The 21,670-nt window shown below is 39.6% G+C and overlaps 1 protein-coding gene across 3 annotated transcripts in view; it reads right to left on the reverse strand.

Moving 5' to 3' along the window:
* The window catches only part of rbm26 (RNA binding motif protein 26), a 79,668-nt gene that overhangs the window by 48,083 nt on the left and 9,915 nt on the right, over positions 1-21,670 (reverse strand). For all 3 annotated transcript variants that reach the window (XM_078221637.1, XM_078221635.1, XM_078221636.1), the window contains exons 2-7: positions 19,718-19,836; positions 7,603-7,739; positions 7,399-7,490; positions 4,828-5,018; positions 2,245-2,502; positions 1,553-1,792 (exon numbers count right to left, since the gene is read on the reverse strand). In XM_078221637.1, the coding sequence (XP_078077763.1) occupies positions 1,553-1,792; positions 2,245-2,502; positions 4,828-5,018; positions 7,399-7,490; positions 7,603-7,739; positions 19,718-19,836 (1,037 nt within the window). The remainder of the gene's footprint in view (positions 1-1,552; positions 1,793-2,244; positions 2,503-4,827; positions 5,019-7,398; positions 7,491-7,602; positions 7,740-19,717; positions 19,837-21,670) is intronic.

Genomic DNA, 21,670 nt, shown 5'->3' on the forward strand with positions numbered 1-21,670 from the left:
AAAGAATCAGACAATCTGTTTTTGGTTAAAAGCAAATTACTGCAGATGCTGGAATCTGAAACCAAAAAAGAGAAAAATGCTGGAAAATCTCAGCAAGTCTAGCAGCATCTGTGAGGAGAGGAAAGAGCTGACGTTGAATCCAGGTGACCCTTTGTCAAAGCTCTGTTTTTGGTGATGTCTGTTGAAGGATAACGGATGGCCATCTGACACCAGGAGAATTTGCTTGGGACCTTTTCCCCACACCTGAGTAGAGGGGGAAGAAAAATAGCTTTGATTTCATCTCTCATTTGAAAGATGGTGCCGCAAACAGTGCAGAACTCCACACTGGTATTTCGGGCAAGGTTATGCACTCAAGTCTCTGGAGCAGAGCTTGACATACAACATTGTGACTCAGAGATAAGAGTGCTGCCACTGAAGCTGAAATACAGAAACAAACACATTTTTCATTTTAAAAACAGATTTTGGCTGACATTCAATACTTGAGACACCTGGCACAACAAATAAAACCAAAAAAAGATTTCTTGGCCAGACAGCAGTCCTTTTTTGTAAAAGAAATTGAGGTCACAATGCAGCCAAAGACCATGACCATGCCTTATCTCGCATGGAGCAAGGGAAGATCATGATTCTTAAAGCTATAAACAAGACGGAGATCTTGGAGGGATACAGGCTTGAGCTTGTTTCTGCTACTGGATAACAGTCCCACTTTCACCTGCTCAAAAGGCAACTGTGAGAGAAGTCCATTCTTTGCTTTTCCATCCCACTCCCCTTCCCGCAGACATCTACTCTTTAAAGTGATGCTTGCAAGAGCTTTTGTCACCTCCTTCTACCTTGTCCAAGTGGCCATTATTCTGGAAGCCTAGGCAAGTCTATTAATGGGCTCGTTAAATGAGAGGATCTTCAAACTGTGCCTGATCTTATTCTCAATTGCGATCCGTAGGATATTCACGAACATAAACAGAAAATGCCATGGAAACTCAACAAGTCTGACCACATCTGCGGAGAGAGAATAGAGTTGACATTTCAAGTCAGGGTGACCCTTCGTCAGAGTTCATATTTACAAAAGTAGTTTTGGAACAAGAAGTTAAGTAGAAATGTTGGTTAATTTTCTTGCTCTTATCTCAAGGATTCTGAGCTTGATTATCGTGCCATTGCAGCAAGATCAAGCAACCTAATTAGAATTTCCCTTGATGAGCAATAATGTCATATTCTAAAAATAGACCCAGTAATTGCAAACAATTTGATATAGATTGAGTGAGGAAACTCAAGTAAATCTGAATTTAGGAAGCAAGGACATCCTGAGAATATTATAACATGCCAATATGATTACTCTTACACACAATGACTGGAATCGGCCATTCAAGTCCTGCTGGTGCTGCCAGAGAGGATGGAGAGTTCAGCACTCCGCCAAATGTCGGTTTCCTGCAGTGAGGTAGGAGAATCCCGCCCGATATCTCGAATGGCTTGATAAATTACAATATATTCTGTTCCAAGTGTCTTGTGCATATGCTGTCATTTTTAAAAGTAATGGCGAAACAGAAAGCTTATACTTTACCTGCAACAGGAGGCAGACTTGGTGGTAGTGGTCCTGGAGGAGGGACTGGAGGCCTGAGATTAACAGGTGGAGGAGTCAGAATGGGTGGCGGTGGAGGAAGGGCGGGAGGATTTGGTCCCTCAACTATTGGAGGCTGCGAGGGAAAAGGCAGCATGCCTGGAAGATTCACATCTTCTACGACTACTGGATCACTTCCGTGATCAAATGGACACATGTCACCTCTCATACAGAAACCCTTTTCTGTAAAACACAAAAAAATGCGGTATAAAGCACATATAATTAAAATGATCTACAACACATCAAAAGAAAGTTTTGTGCCAATGTATAATGCATAGTTGTTTCAACAATACAGTACAGTAGAAGCCTCTTAATGGGACACCACTGCTGTGAGCGAAACATTCCCTTTATCCAGCCGTTCCTGTTAAGCAAACACAGTAGAATGCAGGGAATAAATGGATGCCTGTGCCAAGTGTTGTGCTTTAGTGAACATTCCTATTATTAAGTACCCATTAACTAGTTTGTACTGTATTTCCAAATTGGTTCAATTTCCATTCCCTGTATAAGTTATTCTCCTTTTGGTCTCCCCCAAGATCAAGTTGAGTTAGCAACACAGTTACAGCATTTGAATTTAATACAGTGTGTGCTTAAATTGGGTGACAATCTGGTTTAACATTGTAATAGCTCTGTCTTACCATCATAGTCTCTACAACGCTTCTTTGGAAGTGGCCCTCTTCCATACGAGTTATGATCTATCTGATCTTCATGGTACTCTGACCAACTTTCTGTTGTAGTGTTGCCATGGTGAGCTGGTGCTATAACTGTGATTGCACTACTCAGTGAAGGAACAGGATAGTGGCCAGATGTCAAGTTTGGCACAGTATTGGGAGTGTAGCCACTTTCTGATGGTTCTGTCCTGTCGAGGTCATACTTTGATTTCCCTGAATCCCGCTCTTTAAAAAAAGGGTCCAATGTTAATATTTCAACCCCGTCATCATTTAAGAGCTCACTGAAAGACACAGCTATAGAAATTGTTCATGCTTTAGATTTCCAATCCTGAAGTTATCTACACATCACAATTAAAGATATGCAAAACCAAACATTGAATTAAAAATTTACAAATTTAATGGACTTCTGTGTAGTGCCACTTGCAGCGAAGACAATAAACCATACAATTAACATGTTCCAAAATGAATAGAATTATTTAAAATTAACAGTTGCTCAGTAGTACATGACTTGAATTTTGCTGAAAAAGAAAATGTTGCTCAAGCTTTTGATCAGTACAAAAGCAAGATTTCCAAATTTCAGACAACCATTTATATTACAGGGCAAAAAGGAGTTCCATATCAGCCAAGCTTAGATCGTGGCTCATTTATGCTCGCTGGGAGTAAACATAGATTCATTTGCAGGGGTCCATTCTTGACAAACAAAAGGAATTTGTTCAAGCCTTGCACTTTTTTCTTCAATTACCCGAAAGGGATAGGAAGCAGAAATTCCCCATTGCTTTCTCCATGACAACAGCTCACCTGACTTGTCAACCAATCAGAATTCCTTTTCTCCTGTGGTATAAATTGTTGCAATAGATTGAAATTTGGCATTGTTGCATTTGTCCTGCTGAGTGCAAGACAGAAAAGCTTTGGCAAGATGTTTATCTTTTCAGCAAATATGAAAACTAATCACTGGAAATCAAGGCACTTGCCTCAACTAAGAGTTATAATATAAAGCTTCAGTTCTCAATTTACAGGTCAACTCAAAGTCTACCTATTTAAAAATATTTTCCAACTCAAAAGAATTTTGATACAAGAACATGTGCTAAGTCAGCAACAAATGCTGCCTGACTTTGAGCCGTGGAAAATTAATCAGCAGTACATCGACAAATCTGCACCCTGTACATAACACACATTATATCACACTTTAATATAGTAAAACATCCCACGATACTTCACAGGAGAATATTGGGACAAATTATGACAATGAAGCAAACAAGGACAAATGGCCAAAAGCTTGGTTAAACACAGAATTTTTAAGTGGGACTTCAGAGTTTAGGGCCTAGGAGATGAAGCCAGAGTCACCAACAATGGAGCTATAAAAATCTGGGAACACACAAGCGCAAGATTTGGAGGGCTGCAGAGATCTTGGAGGATTGTTGGGTTGGAGAAAGTTAGAAATGAGGAGGAGCCAGGTTATATGCAAGGATCTGAGCACAGGCATGAGAACTTTAAAATAGAAACCAATGTAGGTCAGCAAGCAAAGAGTAACGTTTGAATCAGACTTGGTGCTAGTTAGGATTTCAGCAGAGTTTTGAATGAGCTCAAGTTCACAGAGGACAGAAGATGGAAGGTCACTCATTGTCAAGCCTGGCATTATCAGCTGCAGGACTGTGACACTGCAAGCCCCTCTAAAATAAAGCCACATATGCACAATGCAACATTGAGAAAAAGACTGCCTGGGACATTTCTGCAGCAATTTTGTGGCAAACATCACTATATCACAGGAAAAAAAAGTTATATTATTTTGGAAATTGGATAACATTCTTGTGCAAACCTTTAGTTGGAATTTTGGGCTATATATAGCAATTAAGTGATTAAATGAATTTGAATGAAAAGCTTTTCGAAGATATAGTATGTCATACCAGTCTGAAGTGAAGATTCACAACATCCCATACCAGTGAAACCCATCCTTAGCCACACAATTGGAGACACACTTCCTGCTTATTCTTCTACACTGCAAGCACCTCATCAACTGATCTGGTACATACTGTGTTCAGGCATTTATAAACAACAAACGTATATTCTACCCTTCAATTATGCACAAATGCACTATGCCACCAAGCTACTGAATAAAAGCTTCAGGCTGAGAAAGCAAATAATTTCAGAATAACAAAGCTAGAAATAATAGGCAGGTTTCCATAAAAGCAGATGCTTTGTGCACATGGACGGAAAACTGGTTCATGCTACTCAAACTCGTAATACAAAAGGGACCTTGAGGCTGCTGACTCATTTTAAAAAGACTCTAGGTACCCAGAGAAAGAATATATTTATCTAATTAAAAGCAACAGTATGGATACTCAATATACCAATCCCATCAGATTTTGTTTTTATTTCAATGGAATACTCAAAAGGCCAAAATTATGAAAAAGGTTATCCTGCAGTATCCCTTTAAGTGATCACAAACTTACTCAATCACCAGCATTCAAGACCACAAGTTAGCATAAAATGCTGACCCAAGGTGGTTTTAAGTACAAAGCTCAAGACTTATTTACATCTGAATATAACTACCTCTGCTTCTACTCCTGCTTCTGCTCCTGTCCCTGTTTCTTTCCTTACTCCAACTGCGACTCCGACTCCTACTGTAGCTTCGGCTTCTTCCTCTTCTTCTGTTGTATCTGTCCCTGTATGAATCTCTCCTTGAAGGATATCGGTCGTACTCCCTTTTACGAGAACGATCATTTTTTCTGTCATCGCGGTTTCTAAAAGTTAACAGAAACTGTAACATTACTGAATGATTATCTGACTGCTCCCCTGACCTTAACTGAAACCCATGTACTCATTAGGCAACTATTTGAATCCAGCTGATTTTGCACTTTTCTAATCCAGCTACAGACTAACATTCCTCCTGCTGAATAGGAACTCCATTTAGGTTTCAGAACAATGCTGATAGGCTGTTTCAAGGTTAATATATTATGTGGCACACATAATCAATACAACATAGTGTTCTCATAGTTAACCATCCTAAGGATATTTTTGGCATCCAAGATTTGATAAAACAGTAACATATTAAAATTTCCCTCAGATTTACCAATTCAGTCCTAAGGTAAACGTGCAATGTGTGCTGAGTCACAGGCAGCAGAAAAGATCCAGGTTTGAGCCAATCTCAACCAAGGTAACAGTAGCCACACTATAACTGGGTTAATGTCATCAGGTCTTTGGATGGTTGGATAGTGGGGGTGGGGAAAAGAGAACACTTTTGGGGGTTGGGGGAGGAAGAGAATGCAAGATACAGATCCCCTATCCCAATCTAGCCATTCATTTCTTTGGGTAGCACCATAGATGTTATCGGTCTTGGATTTGGTGCCTATTTAGGAGAAAATATCTCGACACTTGGCATTTATACATTTACAATGGCAGGACATATGCCCAATTGTAGCCGAGCGACACTGCTGTGAATTTCCAGTATTTTCTGTTTTTACTCCTAGGCTGTACAAATATCTCTTTTTACAGTTGATGATTAGCTTCAGATAAATTAAGAGTTTTAAATGATTTGGAACACTTAGTTTGCACAACATTTAAAGTTTGGATGCACTTCCTGTCTGCTATCAAATTATCTGGAGTATTGCTCACACAAATGTAATCATAGTCACAAATCAGTAGTTTACAGAGAGGGGTTACTAAATTAGCAGGGTAAAAATATTACTGCCTCATATTTAAGCAAGCAAAAAAACTGAACTTGGTCAAATGTTTTCTGAAACCCCTGCCCACTATAAGCATATAATCCTGGTATGGGTTGGGGTTAATGAAAGACACATGGATGTTGAAATCAGGCTTAAAAAGCCAATGCCTGTGTGTTGGAAGCATGTGGCTACCATCTGGAAATTAGTGATGGAAATAAGGCAGGCCTCATGACTGATTCATGGTCAGTTTCCAGTATATTTTATATAATCGACAGTAAACAATACAATACTGAATAACTGACCAGTATTACTGCAAACTTTAGGGCACTATTAAAGAAACAATATAATTAGTGCTGAACAGAGGAACATTACCACATCCCAGCTGTGATTAGTGAGATGTGTCTTGGACCAGGCTGTGAAACATCAATAGTACCTAGATGAAATATGGGGTTGTGTCACTGAGCAAAAAAAAGTTTAAAAATTTAATAAGGTCACGTCAGCAGACCTAGTCTGCTGGATATTCCACATTTACAGCCTTCAAATTGTAGGTCACAGACAATCTACTCCTCAGTAGCCCAAGAGCATTGGAATTGTTTCTGTGCATACTTTTACTTAGGCCCTATCTGGATTACTGTGTTTTTTTCATTAATACAATTACAAGGAGGACGCTCCTACCCTTGAGAAAACATAGAAGTCTTAAACATTATTTCAACTGACTTTTGAATATTGTAAAAAGGGAATTTAGAAAACTACACAATCATTCGGACTGGTCACTGAGCAAAACAAAGAGAGGAAGGCTTACATATGCACATTACAATTGCCAATCTGTTATACTAGTTATTGCATATAGCAAATAAATCACATTCACACAAACATTTGCTACAAGTGGTGGGATCGTTACTTATGACTGGTCTCCATTAAAAATAAAATCCATAAATTCTCCTCTGCCTGCATTTCTTGGCATACTTCTACACTTCAAGCTGTAGAGATGCTATTGTTTCCTTAACAATTCAAATCAATCAATCCTTGGCTATTTTTCTAACAGCATTCAGAACTTCATCCATACCAAGAAGCTTATGCCAACTACATCTACTGTTTAGTTTCTAATTGGAGTAGCACGCTTAGCAGTGACCACTTGAAGCAATGAAAATTTGACGTGTTAAATGGGAGCAGCCATATGGTGAAAAGTCAAAACTTGTAAAGAGAATAAGCCTTTCAGAAGCATGTGAAAGGTGATTAAGAAACAAAAAAAAAAGAGTTGAAATGAAAAACAAGTCATGCAAAACCACAGGGGTAATTCACTTGGTGCCTGATAGGTACAGTGTCTTATGAGGATGGATGAAGTTAAGTCAAAACGGTGACACAGTTAACTTTCCAAGGATAAGACAATTTCTAAAATTGCTGATAGCTACGCAAGTATTTTTTTTGAAAATTACAAACTTCAAAACAGCACAATTACCGGTTATCTCTGTGTCGTGATCCTGACTGCAGTGGACTGTGATTCAACCTCCTTGTAAACTTTTTGTCTCGATCGTCTTCATCTTTGCTTCCCTATTTTTAAGAGTGGGAAATGAACAAACTTGAAGCTGAGCATCAGGAAAAGTTTCCAATTACATAACAATTTTTAAAAATCAAGACATACAATCATGATTGTTAAACATACCTCATCTTTTCTATCCTCTCTTTCCTGCCGTTGTGCAGGCTCAGATTTTACATTCACTGATGGTAATTGCTCAGAGTGAGGTAGATAACTCTTTGCAGTTATAGCTTCAAATAGCTTTTCTACAAATGTATGGGTGTCTGTAAAGGAATATAGTATTATTGTAATATAGCTAAGATAAAATGGTCCGCAAAATCCAACAATATTCCAGTACAATTTAAACTACAAGACAAATAAGCTACGTTATCAGGTGATTTTTCACTTTGAATTCAAACTGCTCTTCCATGGAAGAGACAAAATGCTTAATCAAGTTCTTAAGTGTTAATATGTGCAATAATGGTCTTCAAAACCATTGACAATTTGTAAAAGTGTAAAATTAAAAATATATACTTCAACTTCAATTCTTTTGTTTTGAACTATATGTTAACAAACCATGAATATATATATTTTTTAAAGTATCAGTGGATAACAGCTCAAGTGCTTGAATCGTCTTGCGAGTCTGAAGGTTGTGCATTCCAGTTCCACTCCAGAAACGTCAGCACATCTCCAGGCTACCACTCCCACTGCAGGGAATGCAGCACTTTTGGAGGTGTTGTCTCTTCAATGATAGGTGGATGCAAGAGATCCCATGACACTATTTTAAACAAACATTTCCCTGATACCCTGTCCAATCTCTACAGCCCAGCCAGTATCACCATAAAGATTATCTGGTCAACATCACATGGCTGTTTGTGGGGCCTTGAGACCTTGCTGTGTGCAAAATGGCTGCCCCATCTCCTGCATTGCAACATTCGTCGCGAAGCACTTCTCAAAGGTGGCACATAAATGCAAGTCTTTCCTCTTCCTTTCAATTTAACCAATTCAAATTCATGTAGTCCATTACAGTGAATGGGAAACTAAAAGCAAACCTAAACCTGGCTAGAACCACGTGCCATTTCCAGCTTAATTCACAATTTGAATTCAGAGTCTAATTCCTGGCAAATGTCTATTTTGCACACAATGAAAGGAATTCAGCAGCCTCATTTGGAATTCTTGTTTCGTCTGATTCTTATTTTTGTTAGGCCAGAGGAAATATAGGTGTTAAAATGATGAGTGTATCTAGGGTATAAGCAGATTATTTTGAGTGGTTGAGCAGCTTAGAATAAAGGGACATAATCATAGAATCCCTATACTGCAGAGAGGGGCCATTCGGCCCATCGACCCTGCACCAATGATCTCACCCAGGCCCTATCCCTGTAACCCCATATATTTACCCTGCTAATCCCCCAGACACTGGTGGGCAATTTATCATGATCAATCCACCTAACCCGCATATCTCTGGACTGTAGGAGGAAACCCACGCAGACATGGGGAGAATGTGCAAACTCTACACAGTGACCCAATCCGGGAATCGAACCCAGGTCCCTGGTGCTGTGAGGCCGCAGTGCTAACCACTGTGCCACCCTAAATCAAAGTGGAGAATAAAGCCAAGAGTTAATTCTAGATTTCGGACAGAGAGCAGGACAAAAAAACTTTAGGAGTAGAGTTCGGCACAATCGGGAAATTGTGCCTGAAATTAAGCTGAAAGACCACAGTTCAAATATCTGCTCGAATGAATCTGCATAATCACAAGCACAATATCTTCCTTCGACAAACAAGCACAATCAGGCAGCAGAATTGAACTTTTTTTTTTCCTTTCCATTACAATATTTTAATTGATGTATTTCAGATGATCAACCTGAAAATGCACTTAATAAAGATACTTATCTACCTGAGAATGAATTGCCTAATTAAAAATTACAAAACCTATATGCAATTATTTACTACGTCAGCTTCCTTGCTGCAAATGCAACAATTTTTAACAGTTCAGTAATTCCACAATTCTGATGTCATGACAGAGGCCATTCAGCCTATTGTTTCTGTGCCAGCCCTCTAGCAGTAATTTACCATGTGGTACTCTTGCGCTCCCCACAACACATTCTTCCTTTCTGGATAACACAGACTCTTGAATGCTTCAATTGAACCTGCCTCAACCAGACTCTTTAAACCACATGTAAAAAAGGTTTTCTCATGTTTGAACTGTTTATTTTGGTAATTGCCTTACATCTGTACCTTGTTATCCATCCTTCCACCAATAGAAATTGTTCCCCCCTACCTACTTTGTCTTGACCCTTCATGATTTTGATTACCTCGATCAAATCTCTGCTCAGTCTTTTCTTCAAGGAAAACAGTCCCAACTTCTCCAATCTTCCTACATAACTGAAGTTCCTCATCCCTGGGTCCATTCTCATGAATCTTATCTGCACTCTCATTAATGCCTTCATATCTTTAATTTTTTTAAAAAGTGGCACTCAGAACTAGACACTAGTGGAGGTTGAATCAATCTTCTATACAAGTTAAAAATAGCTTCCTTACTGCCACCTTCAACAAATGATGCATATATACACCTCTGCTCTTGCACCCCATTTAGAATTATACTTTATATTGTCTCTCTCATTCCATGTTTGCAGGGGGAGGGAGAGTGAGAGGCTGTAAGAGGGGAGAAAATATTTTTTTAAATTTTCAACAAAAGAGATACAAAGCTAATTTGGAACCAGGAAGGAAAACTTGGAAGTCACTGAGGTAATGAATTCCTTGTAAATGAATGTGAAATCTCCAGCTTAAAGCTGCAGAAGTTCAGGCGCTACTACATGGGATGCAGTGGATGCTCTTGCAAAGAAAAGTGTTAATTGGATAATTTAAGTTTTATTTCATAAGATTTATATTTGTTATCACATCCTAAAACTTTTCACATACTGAATTACTTGTGTAGCAACTGCGTTGGAGACAAACATTCAACCATTTTGCATATACCAGGATCCCAAACAATAATGAATGACTTGTATTTTATAGTGCTTTTTATGCACTTAGGACATCCCTAAATAGTTTTATACAATGAACAATTTTGGAAGTGTGCTCACTGTTGTAATGAAGGAAATGGGTTAAATCTAGCTCGAGGAAGCATAATCTAAAAATCAGAACCAGATCTTTCAGGAGTGAGGTTAACACTTCCACACAAAGGGTCAAGAAGCTTGGAGTTCTTCTGCAGACAGTAATTGATGACGTAGTAATTGGTGACAAATCAATATTAAAGTTCAACTGCTAATTTTAAATCTCAGATCAAGATCCGAGGTGCAGTAAAAAGGGTAGCAACTGCCTGGTTAAAATCTTCCGGTTTTGTGCGTATACAACGAAAATGCTTAGCTGTAACCTCACCAGTTTTCAGAAAGAGTGCTTAGGGTAACAGCTTGTTGCGTGTAGAAGTGTGTTTAAAAAAAAACTTTTGTTGCAAACTTATTCCTGTTGTCTTGTGTCAACTTAAATACAAGTGTGTCCAGGAAATTCATGCTCTCTTTGTCTGTTGTGGCTTTAGGTTTAATGAAGGAGTGATTATATTTGTGGAGATTAATGAATGTTTGTAATTCTGCTTTTATGGGAGTCCAAATATCACATGTCAAGACAATGTTACTGTGTGATATCACCTGAAGGAATTAGTAACAATGAAAAAAGAGCCCCTGAAAACCCTTTAGAAATCTCAAGGGCTTTTGAAAAAAAATAGTTTAACCACTGGTTCACACTTGTGTGTTAAATATCACTGCTGCTTGTTCACCTATTTCACTAACCTGTCTGCGCGCATTTGAAGTTCCGTACTATCCTTTTCACAGTTCAAAATGTAAATGCAAAATCTTTTAAAACTTACCAGTGGTTGTATGTCAAAGAGAAAGAGTGCAAGCTTATGCCTGCATAAATATATCCTTCCTTACCAGTGCTTCAGCAGAAACCTGTAATGTCAATCAACTACTGAGCAATGTAATGGACAGAGCTTAATCAGTCATGCAGATTTCAAACTATAAAAAGGTCAGAGAAACCTAAAACCAAGTGGTTCTGTGCGTAAATTGTATTTAAATTTTCCTGCTTTTGCATTGGCTTTGCCAATTACTTGGACTGAAAAATTGGCAAAAAGTTTGATCTGCATATAGGCTGCAATATGCATCACCAGAGTTTCAAATTCAAGCAGATACAATGTGGGCCGGATGGATGGTTGTAGAATGCATCAGCTAACATTTTGCTACAACCAAAGATATAGCCACTGCTGTAATACTAACCAACTCAAAATATAATTACAAATCGTTCCATTGACCACGTAAAATTCAGTTTTCAATTAAGAAATTAGATTGCCAGAAACTTGCTTAGAGTTACTGAGTAGTTTTCTTACAAGCTTTTACTCTGATGAAATTCTTTTACTAGCATCTGTTGAGAGTTCTGAGTATCTGTGGGTTTTAGAGGGCTTTTCAGTCTGCAAAGGAATGTTCTGCAAATAAAGCCTGTTTTACTCATGCTCCTGTTTTCATTGTCATTACTGTTCTGCTGAGTTATTTATCATATTTATTTATATAAAGATCATAATTCTTTAAACAATGCATTTGACTACCTTATTTGTGGTCTCCCGTTACCACATCTTTTTGGCAACAAGGAGAAAATGGAAAGAGAAAATAAACCTCTTCAACGTTCAGCATGGCAACACAAGGTTGCATACAGCGAGTAGCTAGTTTACATTATGAATCTGTGTGTGGTTGGCTATGTTTCGGGCAGTCGGAGAATTTGATGAGACAAGCGAGGACTGGGTTGAATACATGCAGAGGGTGCAGCATTACATTTTAGCAAATGAAACAGAAGATGAGGCAAAGCAGTGCTCGATTCTGCTGAGTGTTTAAGTTGATGAGGAATCTGGCCAAGCCACAGAAATAGAGGACATTCCATCTGCAGATTTAGTTGCACTTGTGCAAAATCACCATAGTCCAAAGCCTTCGGTAACTGTCCAAAGATTCAAGTTTCACAGTCACTTTCGGAAGACAGGTCAATCGATGCTTGCTTTGTGATAAAATTACTGCAGCTCTTAGAACATGCGAGTTCGGAGCAGTATTGGAAGATACGCTCAGAGATATATTCGCCTGCGGCATTAATGAAGACAGCATTCAGTGTTAGTTATTGGGTGAACCTTTTAAGAAGGTTCTAGAAATTTCTCAGATCATGGAAATGGCTGCCAGTAATACTAGAGATATTCAGCAAGCAAATTGTAGTGCCCAAGCTTGGTGGTGGTGGTGTGGGTACGGTGAAAGCAGTGGAGTGCCATGATATGCCAATCATTCTAAGTTTATGGACGCTGTGTCACCGATACAGCAAGAAAGGGCATTTAGTGAAGAAACAGAAGAGCAAGGTGAGGGCTGAGCAAGGAAATGTTTAATTCAAAGAAACCTCAATCAGTGTTACACCACACGTGGAAAGCTCAGAGCAAACAATTAAATCTGCAAATTAGGAAGACGCTGACCAAGTTGACCTATTCCTCCAGAGTTTAATTAATCCAGTTACAACACACACAAAATGTATCACTGCCCATAAATAGCAGATTTAATATCAATAATGTGCAAGCAGAGCCTATTTTTGCTACAGTTGTAATTGATGGTAAGCAGATCAAGTTGGAGGTAAACACAGGAGCCTCCACTTCTGTAGTTAGTGAGGAAACCCAAGCACCGGTCCTTACTCTGGTGGAGATTGATCTTCGCATGTACACCAGAGTCCATACCTTTGCTTGGGGTAATAGAAGTCCATATTGCGTATAATAGTCAAGAAGCGAGGGCACGGCTCCATGTGGTCAAAGGGAAGGGGCTGACTTTGCTAGGGTGTGACTGGCTCAGCAAAATTCCACTAAACTGGAGTGAGATGAAGCACACAGGAATGACTGAGTGTTAAGATGTATCCGGATGTGTTCAAGGATGAACTGGGTATATTGCATGGTACTGCTGTGAAGTTGTATGCTGATCCTCAGGTTACTCTTCACTTTTTCAAGGCCAGACCAATTCCCTACATCATGAGGGGGAAAGTGGAGGAGTTAGAACAACTGCAAAGTCTTGGAATTATTCAGTTTTCTCGTTCTGCAGCTCCAATCGCTCCTGCCCTTCAAAATTATGGTATGGTGCGCATATGTGGTGACTATAAGCTCATCATGAAACAGGTTTCCCAAGTTAGATGCTTATCCATTACTTAGGGCGAAAAATTTGTTTTCAACTTTTGCGGGAGGCAAAACTGGACATGAGCCAGGCAAATCAACAACTTTAGCTCGAGGGAGATTTGAAACAATACGTGACCATCAACACACAAAGTACAATCGTTTGGCGTAAACTCCAGTTGGGCGATCTTTCAAATGGACGATGGACAACCTGTTGCAAGGCATTCCACAGTCTCCTTGGATGACATCTTAATTACAAGGAAAATGGAGGAGGAGCATGTCAGCAATCTACATCAAATTTTAAAAAGATTTTCAGAGACGGGACTGCATTTGAAAAGGAACCGGTGTCTTTTCCAGGCATAAAATGTGGAGTACCTACCCACAGAATCACTGCACAAGGCTCATCCCCTGTGGAGGGGAAAATACGAGCGACTAAGGAAGCTCTGGAGCCCAGGATCGTGTCAGAGGTCGTCATTTTTTGGCCTGGTAAACAATTATGGAAAGTTTTTGTCAGACTCACCCACAGAGATGGCTCCACTGTACCTAGTTCCGCACAAAGAAACCAAAGTGGGAGTCCGCACAGAAGACGACTTTCAAAGATGTGAAAGTGGTGCTACAATCAGTTAATGTGCTACTCCACTTTGATTCAGATATGCCTTGCCCTATGGTGTGGGATTGGTACTCTCTCATCTAATGGAGGATGGGCCTGAAAAACCCATCGGTTTTGCATCGAGGACGATGACAAAAAGATATTCACAGTTGGACAAAGAGGATCTAGCTATCATTTCTGCGGTGATAAGATTCCACGAGTACCCGTATGGTCATTCGTTTACCATATGTACTAATCACAAGTGGCTGATGAGTCTCGAGTCGAAATGTATTCCTCCCATGGCCAGAGCAAAAACTGAGCACTGGGCACTTACATTGTCAGCTTATCAGCACAAATCGTGTAGAACGCAAATGCCGATGCACTGAGTCATCTCCCTTTACTGGATTTACCATCCATATCATGTTTTCTTACTGGAGAGGCTTGTCTAATCTCCTGTGAGTGTCAAGCAAATTTAGCAGTGGATGGATAATTATCCTATCCTACCTCAAGTCAAAAGATTTCTGTTGCAAGGATGGTCCACTATTATTGAAGATCCATAACTTCCGGCTTCCCCATTTTCACATTTGAGGGGTACCCCAATGATGCGCTGGGGAATCCCTCCAGGAAGTACCCACATAAGAGTTTACCTGGCAATTGCTCAGAAGTGCGAACATCCTCTGGACAATTGTGCTGGGCTGGGAACCAACCGACAGAGAAGTGATTAAAATCACTAACTTCAGATGGTTCTGCCTGTTTCACCCTGATTAGTTACTCTGAAAAAATTATAACAAAAAAAAATTAGAGCAACTATTAAACAACCAAACCTCACACGGGACATCCACCACACACACACACGCCACATTCAGGCTCTGACTCCTCCCGGTCCAAACCCACCCTCCACTCTAGTTTGGGACATCACCCCATTCCCCACACCCGATGGAGATGGACACCCTGCGAAAGTTACAGGCCGATGAGTTGTGACCTTATGTGAAGCATAAGGATGAGTTTAAGTGTGCAGGATGGATGCATACAGTGCGGGTTAAGAGTGGTTGTTCCGCCTCCTGATGATTTGCAAGTCATGGATGAAGTTCATAAGGCTCATCCAGGTGCCTCTAGAATGAAATGTCTAGCCAAGTCATATTTGATGGCCTAATATGGATCTGGACTTGGAGAACAAGGTGAAGTCCTGTTCTACTTGTCAGGTAAACCAGAGGATGGTGTCACCAGCACCACTTCACCCTTGGGAGCAGTTGGATTGTCCGTGATCCAGACTTCACAGAACTTTTCATGAATCACGTTTTGGTTGTTGTAGATGCACATTCAATATGTTTGGAAGCACGAGTAATATTCCAGCTTCTGTGACAATTGAGAAGCAATGTCAAACTTTTACAATTCAGTTTGCCAAATTCGCTTGTTTTGGAAAACAGCACTACGTTTGCAAGCAAGTTATTTCAAAGATTCATGCAAAACAATAGCATTTGCCACGTGCACACTGCGCTGTTTCATCTGGCTTCAAATGGTCTACCAGAAAGAGCTGTTCAAATTTTGAGAACAGAGCTCTCTAGATTTTTTATTCCAATATCATAACATGCCACAATCCACAATGAGGCTCAGTTGGTCCAGTATGTTGGGTTGTGAGACTGTGAAATAAGAGTTGTTTACAGGCACCAAGATCATAGTCATTTAAGGTAGGACCTCGGGTCAGAAAACGTTTCACAGTCAGTAGCCATTACTGATAACATGGCAAAAGGTAATACTGCTGTGGATGTTCGCCAGGAAACTGTTGCTGAGGTTCAAGATTTGCCAGTGGGAGTGGAAGAGGAACATTCATTTACAGATTCTCAGGCTTTTATGCCTACAATTCCAATTCACCGATATAAGATTCACCAGTGGTATTGCGTAGATCACAACCGCAAAGCTCCTGAAAGAAATTCATATAACTGAGACATCACTGTTGTTATATTTCTGTCCTGATTGGGGTGAGGGGGGGGGTTTGAAAGTTCAGGGGGAAATAGTGTCACAGTGTATTTTGAGGAGTGTTATGAGCCTTTTCTCCTCGGTAATTCTTTTACTGGCATCTCTTGAGGGTTCCGAGCATGCAGGAGTTTTGGCAGGCTTTTCAGTCTGTAAAAGTGTGTTCTGCAAGCAAGACCCACTTTACTCGTACTCCTATTTTTACAGTTATTACTGCTCTGCTGAGTTGCTGTTATTGTTAAACTTCATTATTTATTTATATAAAGATCATCATTCTTTAAACAATGCATTCAACTACGTTATTTGTGGTCTCAAGTTACCACACTTAGCTTATCAAACATAGACCTGCTGCCAAGTCTCACACCTGGGGCTGTGAACACATCTGCTTGGTCGTAGCTAGCTCCTGCAAAGCAACAAATTCTCACGTCATAAGTTGGTGATATATTCATTTGTTAGAATGGATCAAAGTACAAGAAAGAACCATCAAATCTCAAGCCCACCATCCAAGCACAGCGAAAATGTGACTAATCCCCCAACCATGCAATTACCTGGAACATGGAACAGCAGAAGTAATCCTGCAGCAAACTTGGAAGTAGCTCTGGGAAATTTCTTTCTAACTCCCCAAGGTGATTAAAAAGGCTCCACAAGACCTAGCCAACATACACACTCAAAACAAAACTACTAACAATTCACTTTCTGTAACTGGCAATCTGCTATTCACTCAGGAATCTCTCCAAGCTTCTTTGTAAACTACTGCAGAAAAGCACACTTCTGGGCATCTGCCTGTCCATTTTGTATGGATGACCTTTCATCTTTTCATCCAATCTCTCTCAATCTATCCAAACCCTGACTAAATTCAAATCCTTTATTTTGAAAACTTCTTCAATGCAGTGAGAGTATATGGGAAAGCGATCTGTGAAAAACAGAACCAGCGCCTTTGGATTACATTTTAAATGAAGACGATAAAGCTCCAAATAGATTAACAGGAAAACTAAATAGGCTCCTGAAAAAAATGATAGGGAAGCAAGAAAATTATACTCTTTTGGTAACAGAAGATAAATGCTGAGCCATAATACTTAGGATATGAAAATATAGCTGAAGGCATAATCATAAGAACCAACTACTGAAATCTGGAGAGCTGCATAGGTAAATGGTGTATTATGATAAAATGAATGCTCCATCAATTCAGATGACAAAATATGCAGTGGATCTAGACTGCAAATGTCATGATTAAAAAAGTTGAAATTAAATTGAATAAATCAAAAAAATGCCAAGTAAAAGTTGGGGGTAGCAATATGTAGTGAGTCTGATTGTGCTTAAAGGCAAAGGATGGCAGTGCTCAAAAACAGAACAATTCTGTTTTATGTACTCCATCTCAGGAACATATGAGATAAAGCAGTCAAGAGATTAGAATCAATCTCTTGCTATTCTATTCAAATATACTGCCTTAAACCCAACTACACACGCACACGCGCGCACACACACACACACACGTATATACATTGGACAGACCAGACTGATATCTCTGGTCTTTTAATTGAAAAAAATGGCTTAAGGTTCCAGTAAGCCACTTTTGTATTAGGGCACTTTTCAGTTTGGATTCATTGAGACTATGACATTGATGAGACCAGGACAGTCACGCTGATGTATCAAACTTCCTTATTAAAGTGACAAAAACCCCAAGAGTTAGTTGCTTGAATGTCCAACTTTCCCACTGGATTAAAAGAGCCCTGTGTTCGCAGTGCAAACACAGGAAATTGGCTCTGAGAGTTAGAAATGAATAAGCAGCAATGTAAAAGTGCCTTTATTCAAATCTGATTCGCAACTTTTTTTTCCCTCAGTAATGAGATCCCAGGTCAAAGGAAGAGATTATGTACCTCCCTAATTAACCCGTTCCTTGAACAACGGGCAACTTTATATTCAAATATAAACGCAGGAAATCCTAGAAATACTCAGCAGGTCTGGCAGCAGCTGGGGAGAGAGAATCAGAGTTGACATTTCAGGTCTAAGTCCTTTCATCAGAACTGGAAAAAGTTAGAGACGGAACATGTTTTAAACAAGTAGAGAGGCAAGGAAAAGCTGCGGAATGGTGGGTGAAGAACAATTCTGTAATTATGTGAAAGGCTGGAGAGATTGCTTGATAAAATGGATGATAGGACAAGACAAAAAGAGAGGCAATGGGAGAAGTGAAAAAAACAATGAGGTGTTTTGAAGAGGTTTAAATGGGAAAAGCAGAATCATCACCAAAAAACAAACACCAAACAAGAAATATAAAAAGGACGGTTAATTGAAATGCTTTACTTAACCCTTCATCAAATATATATATATCTTTTAAAAACTTTTTGAGCTCCTTAGACTAATTTCCTAACTTCTGGAAAGAGGGAAGCTAAGCTACAATACTCACCAGCCAATCAACGCATAACCTTCCTGCGATATCAGTTTTTTTTTCCCTCTCGCTTCAGTGATCCTGATCTGCTGCACAGCTATCCCGACCTCCAGTAACCAGAAAGTACTCCGCAAAAAGATCACTCAATTTTTCTCTGACCCGCCCAGTGTAGAGGAGATTGCACCAGAAGTGAGACGCTGTCCCACCCAGGTACATTTGTGGCATTGGATGGTGAGAACAGGGGAGGTATTCTATATCCACTACCTGAATGGGAAAGCGCAAGAGCAATGGAGAAGTGAATCAAACTGTTGCATAGAGAACCATGACTTAGAAATGATGAAAGGGGAAGGTTTGGCATAGATATGCTTGCTGGAGATGGCAGCAGATGATATGATGAATGTGGAGGCAGGTGGAAGGCAAGGATAAGGGCACCTCTTATCATGTTTCTGTAGTGGGGCGGAAAAGGCAGAGACAATAGATTTGGGAGATGGAACATCCAGAGTTGTCAACCACAGTGCAGGGAAATCCTCAGTTTTAGAAAAAGGAAGACATACCAGAAGTGTTGGTATGGAAGGTTGCACCATATGAACAGATGATTCTCTGCAGGATGCAGGGTGAGAGAAAACATAGTCAAGATAGCTTATGGCGAATATTAGCTCATTCTCTGACTGCATTTTTTCCTAACGCTGGTTGTTGGTGCTGATTCTGCTAGTCTCATTTTTACCCCTGAGACACATCTTTGATTTCTTCACTGCTCCCATTACCCCCCCCCACCAACCACTCCCCGGTATGTCTTGCACCATCACTCCTTTTGTCATTTAACCTCTTCTACCTTACAACCTATCACAGACCTACCCTTTTCTCTCTCCTGTCTTACTTATACATTTTTAAATGATCTCAGCTCTGTTGAAAGGTCATTGACTGGAGGCTTTACTTGTTTCTCCTTCCATAGATGCTACCAGACCTGCTGAATATTTCCAGTGTTTTCTGTTGTTACTTTGGATTTTTGCATGCACTTTGCTTTTGTATACATTGATACAAAACCACATACCTCTGGGTATACTGCATAGCTCTACAAGATCCAACGCTAATATTTTATTTTATTACTAAGACGTTTGTGAACATAGGATGTTCTTTACTATACCTTTCTGTAGGAAGACATCTAATTGGTCAACACACAGTGCCTTCAATTCCTTCTCCGTTTTATCCTTCTTTACTAAAGCAACCACATATTTAGCAAGTGCGGATGGATCTGCATCACATCTGTAACAGAACACATGCAAAAAGAAACTTAAAAGTCAAATAATTCTAATACCTTTTTCAACAATAATATATTGAAATACATTGAGTACACATTTTTAAAGATTACAAATGAATCATTTTAAAAATTAAGATAAAAGGTTTCAATTTTGAAAGGATAAATTTTTTACAAAGATACTAGCACAAATAGTCTAGATGCCAGCTTCCCGTGTTCCTTCCTCTTGGAGTACATAGGTCATTCTTAATTTTTTGTAAAAATGTAGTGACTGAGAGTCAATGTAAACCAAGAACCTTTTACAAAATGAGATTGTCTCTCCCCAGCACAACAGTCTTACAACCACTTCAGTAAAGTTTAAAATTAGCTGTATTTTTCAAGGCAAGTCATTGCCACTTTTATTTGCATACATTCTCTTGTTGCATGACGACAAAAATTGGTATTGGAAACTATGACTAAAGGTTTTGTCTCTATAACTAATCCAATGGTTTCACAAAGATGAAAGGTACTTTATCAATGCAAGTTTGCTTACTCTTAACTTCTCATTTTCCCCTAGTCACAACTAAAATGAGCAAGTACATGAAGGAAGTACAAATCAATGAATCACAATGCAGAAAGGTTCAACTGTGTGTTGATCATGTCTAGATAGCTGCAAAATCAAGCCAGTTTGCAGATTATCCAGATAAAAACATACATGAAGGTAACATACACAATGATGTGCAATGCCACAATCTAGTGAATGTGATATGTATGGATGTGCAGAAATATAGAATTAAAGAATGGTTACAGCATAGAAGGTGAGCACAAACCCCATCATGTCCGTGCCAACCCTCTAACAGCCAACTCAACTCATCTCACTCCCTGTGTTTTACCCCACACCAATATAAAAAAGGTGCGCATAACAAACCTTGGTGTATTTGGAGTTGAAGCCAGGTAGCAGAATGGGATAAATAGTTGCAGAGCAGCAGAAGTCAAGGGTTTTTGCAGTGACATTAACAGCACACAAGTGGAAGTTCTCATTAATTCAGCTGGTTTCCATTCAAGTCTGGGAGGGGTTGCCTCTTAGCAAGTATAGAACCATCACTGACGCAAACCTTTACATTATTCTGTATGCATGCTGACTTCCATGTTGCTCTTGGCTTCAGTGAATAATGACTGCAAAAATGGAAAATTCAGGCTGACACAAAGTGCAGAAAGGATGTTAACAGAATTGATGGGACATAAACTATTCAACAGAAGAAGTTGGAGGAAAACTGGTAGAGGTGTTTAAAATTATGAGGAATTTGTATGGAGCAAATGGCTTCCACTTGAGGGGACAGAATCAGAAGCAATAAATATAGGATAATGTAGCCAACTAAAGATCAAATAATGAGTTTCCAGCAAATCTCTGTATAGAAAATGGTAAGAATGTGGAACTCTCAGTTATGTGGAGTGACTGAAGCAAATAGCATTGACTCATTTCCGGGTAGCCTTAACATATACATGAAGGAGAATGAAGGACGGATACGGGGACAGAGTGGGAAGAGGCTTCTGTGGAGTATAAACACTGGCATAGACCAAGCAGGCCAAATCGCCTGTGATTGTGCTGCAGATTCTACGTAATAGCAATATGGACTAGTGGACTGGATCAGCTCAAAGTTTATACAAAAAGCATTTTACTTGAAGAGTAGAGAGACATAGCACCGTCAGCAACTCAGTAACCTTAACCTCCCGTGCCCCCCCGACTCCCAAAATTCTCTTTCCATTCTGCACAGAAGAAGAATTGCATCTGATCACAAATATAATGCTCCAATTTACCTCGTGGTGGGGATAATCAGTGATAACGCTACTATTGATCATCAT

This window comes from Mustelus asterias, chromosome 10 (assembly GCF_964213995.1).
Source record: "Mustelus asterias chromosome 10, sMusAst1.hap1.1, whole genome shotgun sequence".
Taxonomy (NCBI): Eukaryota; Metazoa; Chordata; class Chondrichthyes; order Carcharhiniformes; family Triakidae; genus Mustelus; species Mustelus asterias.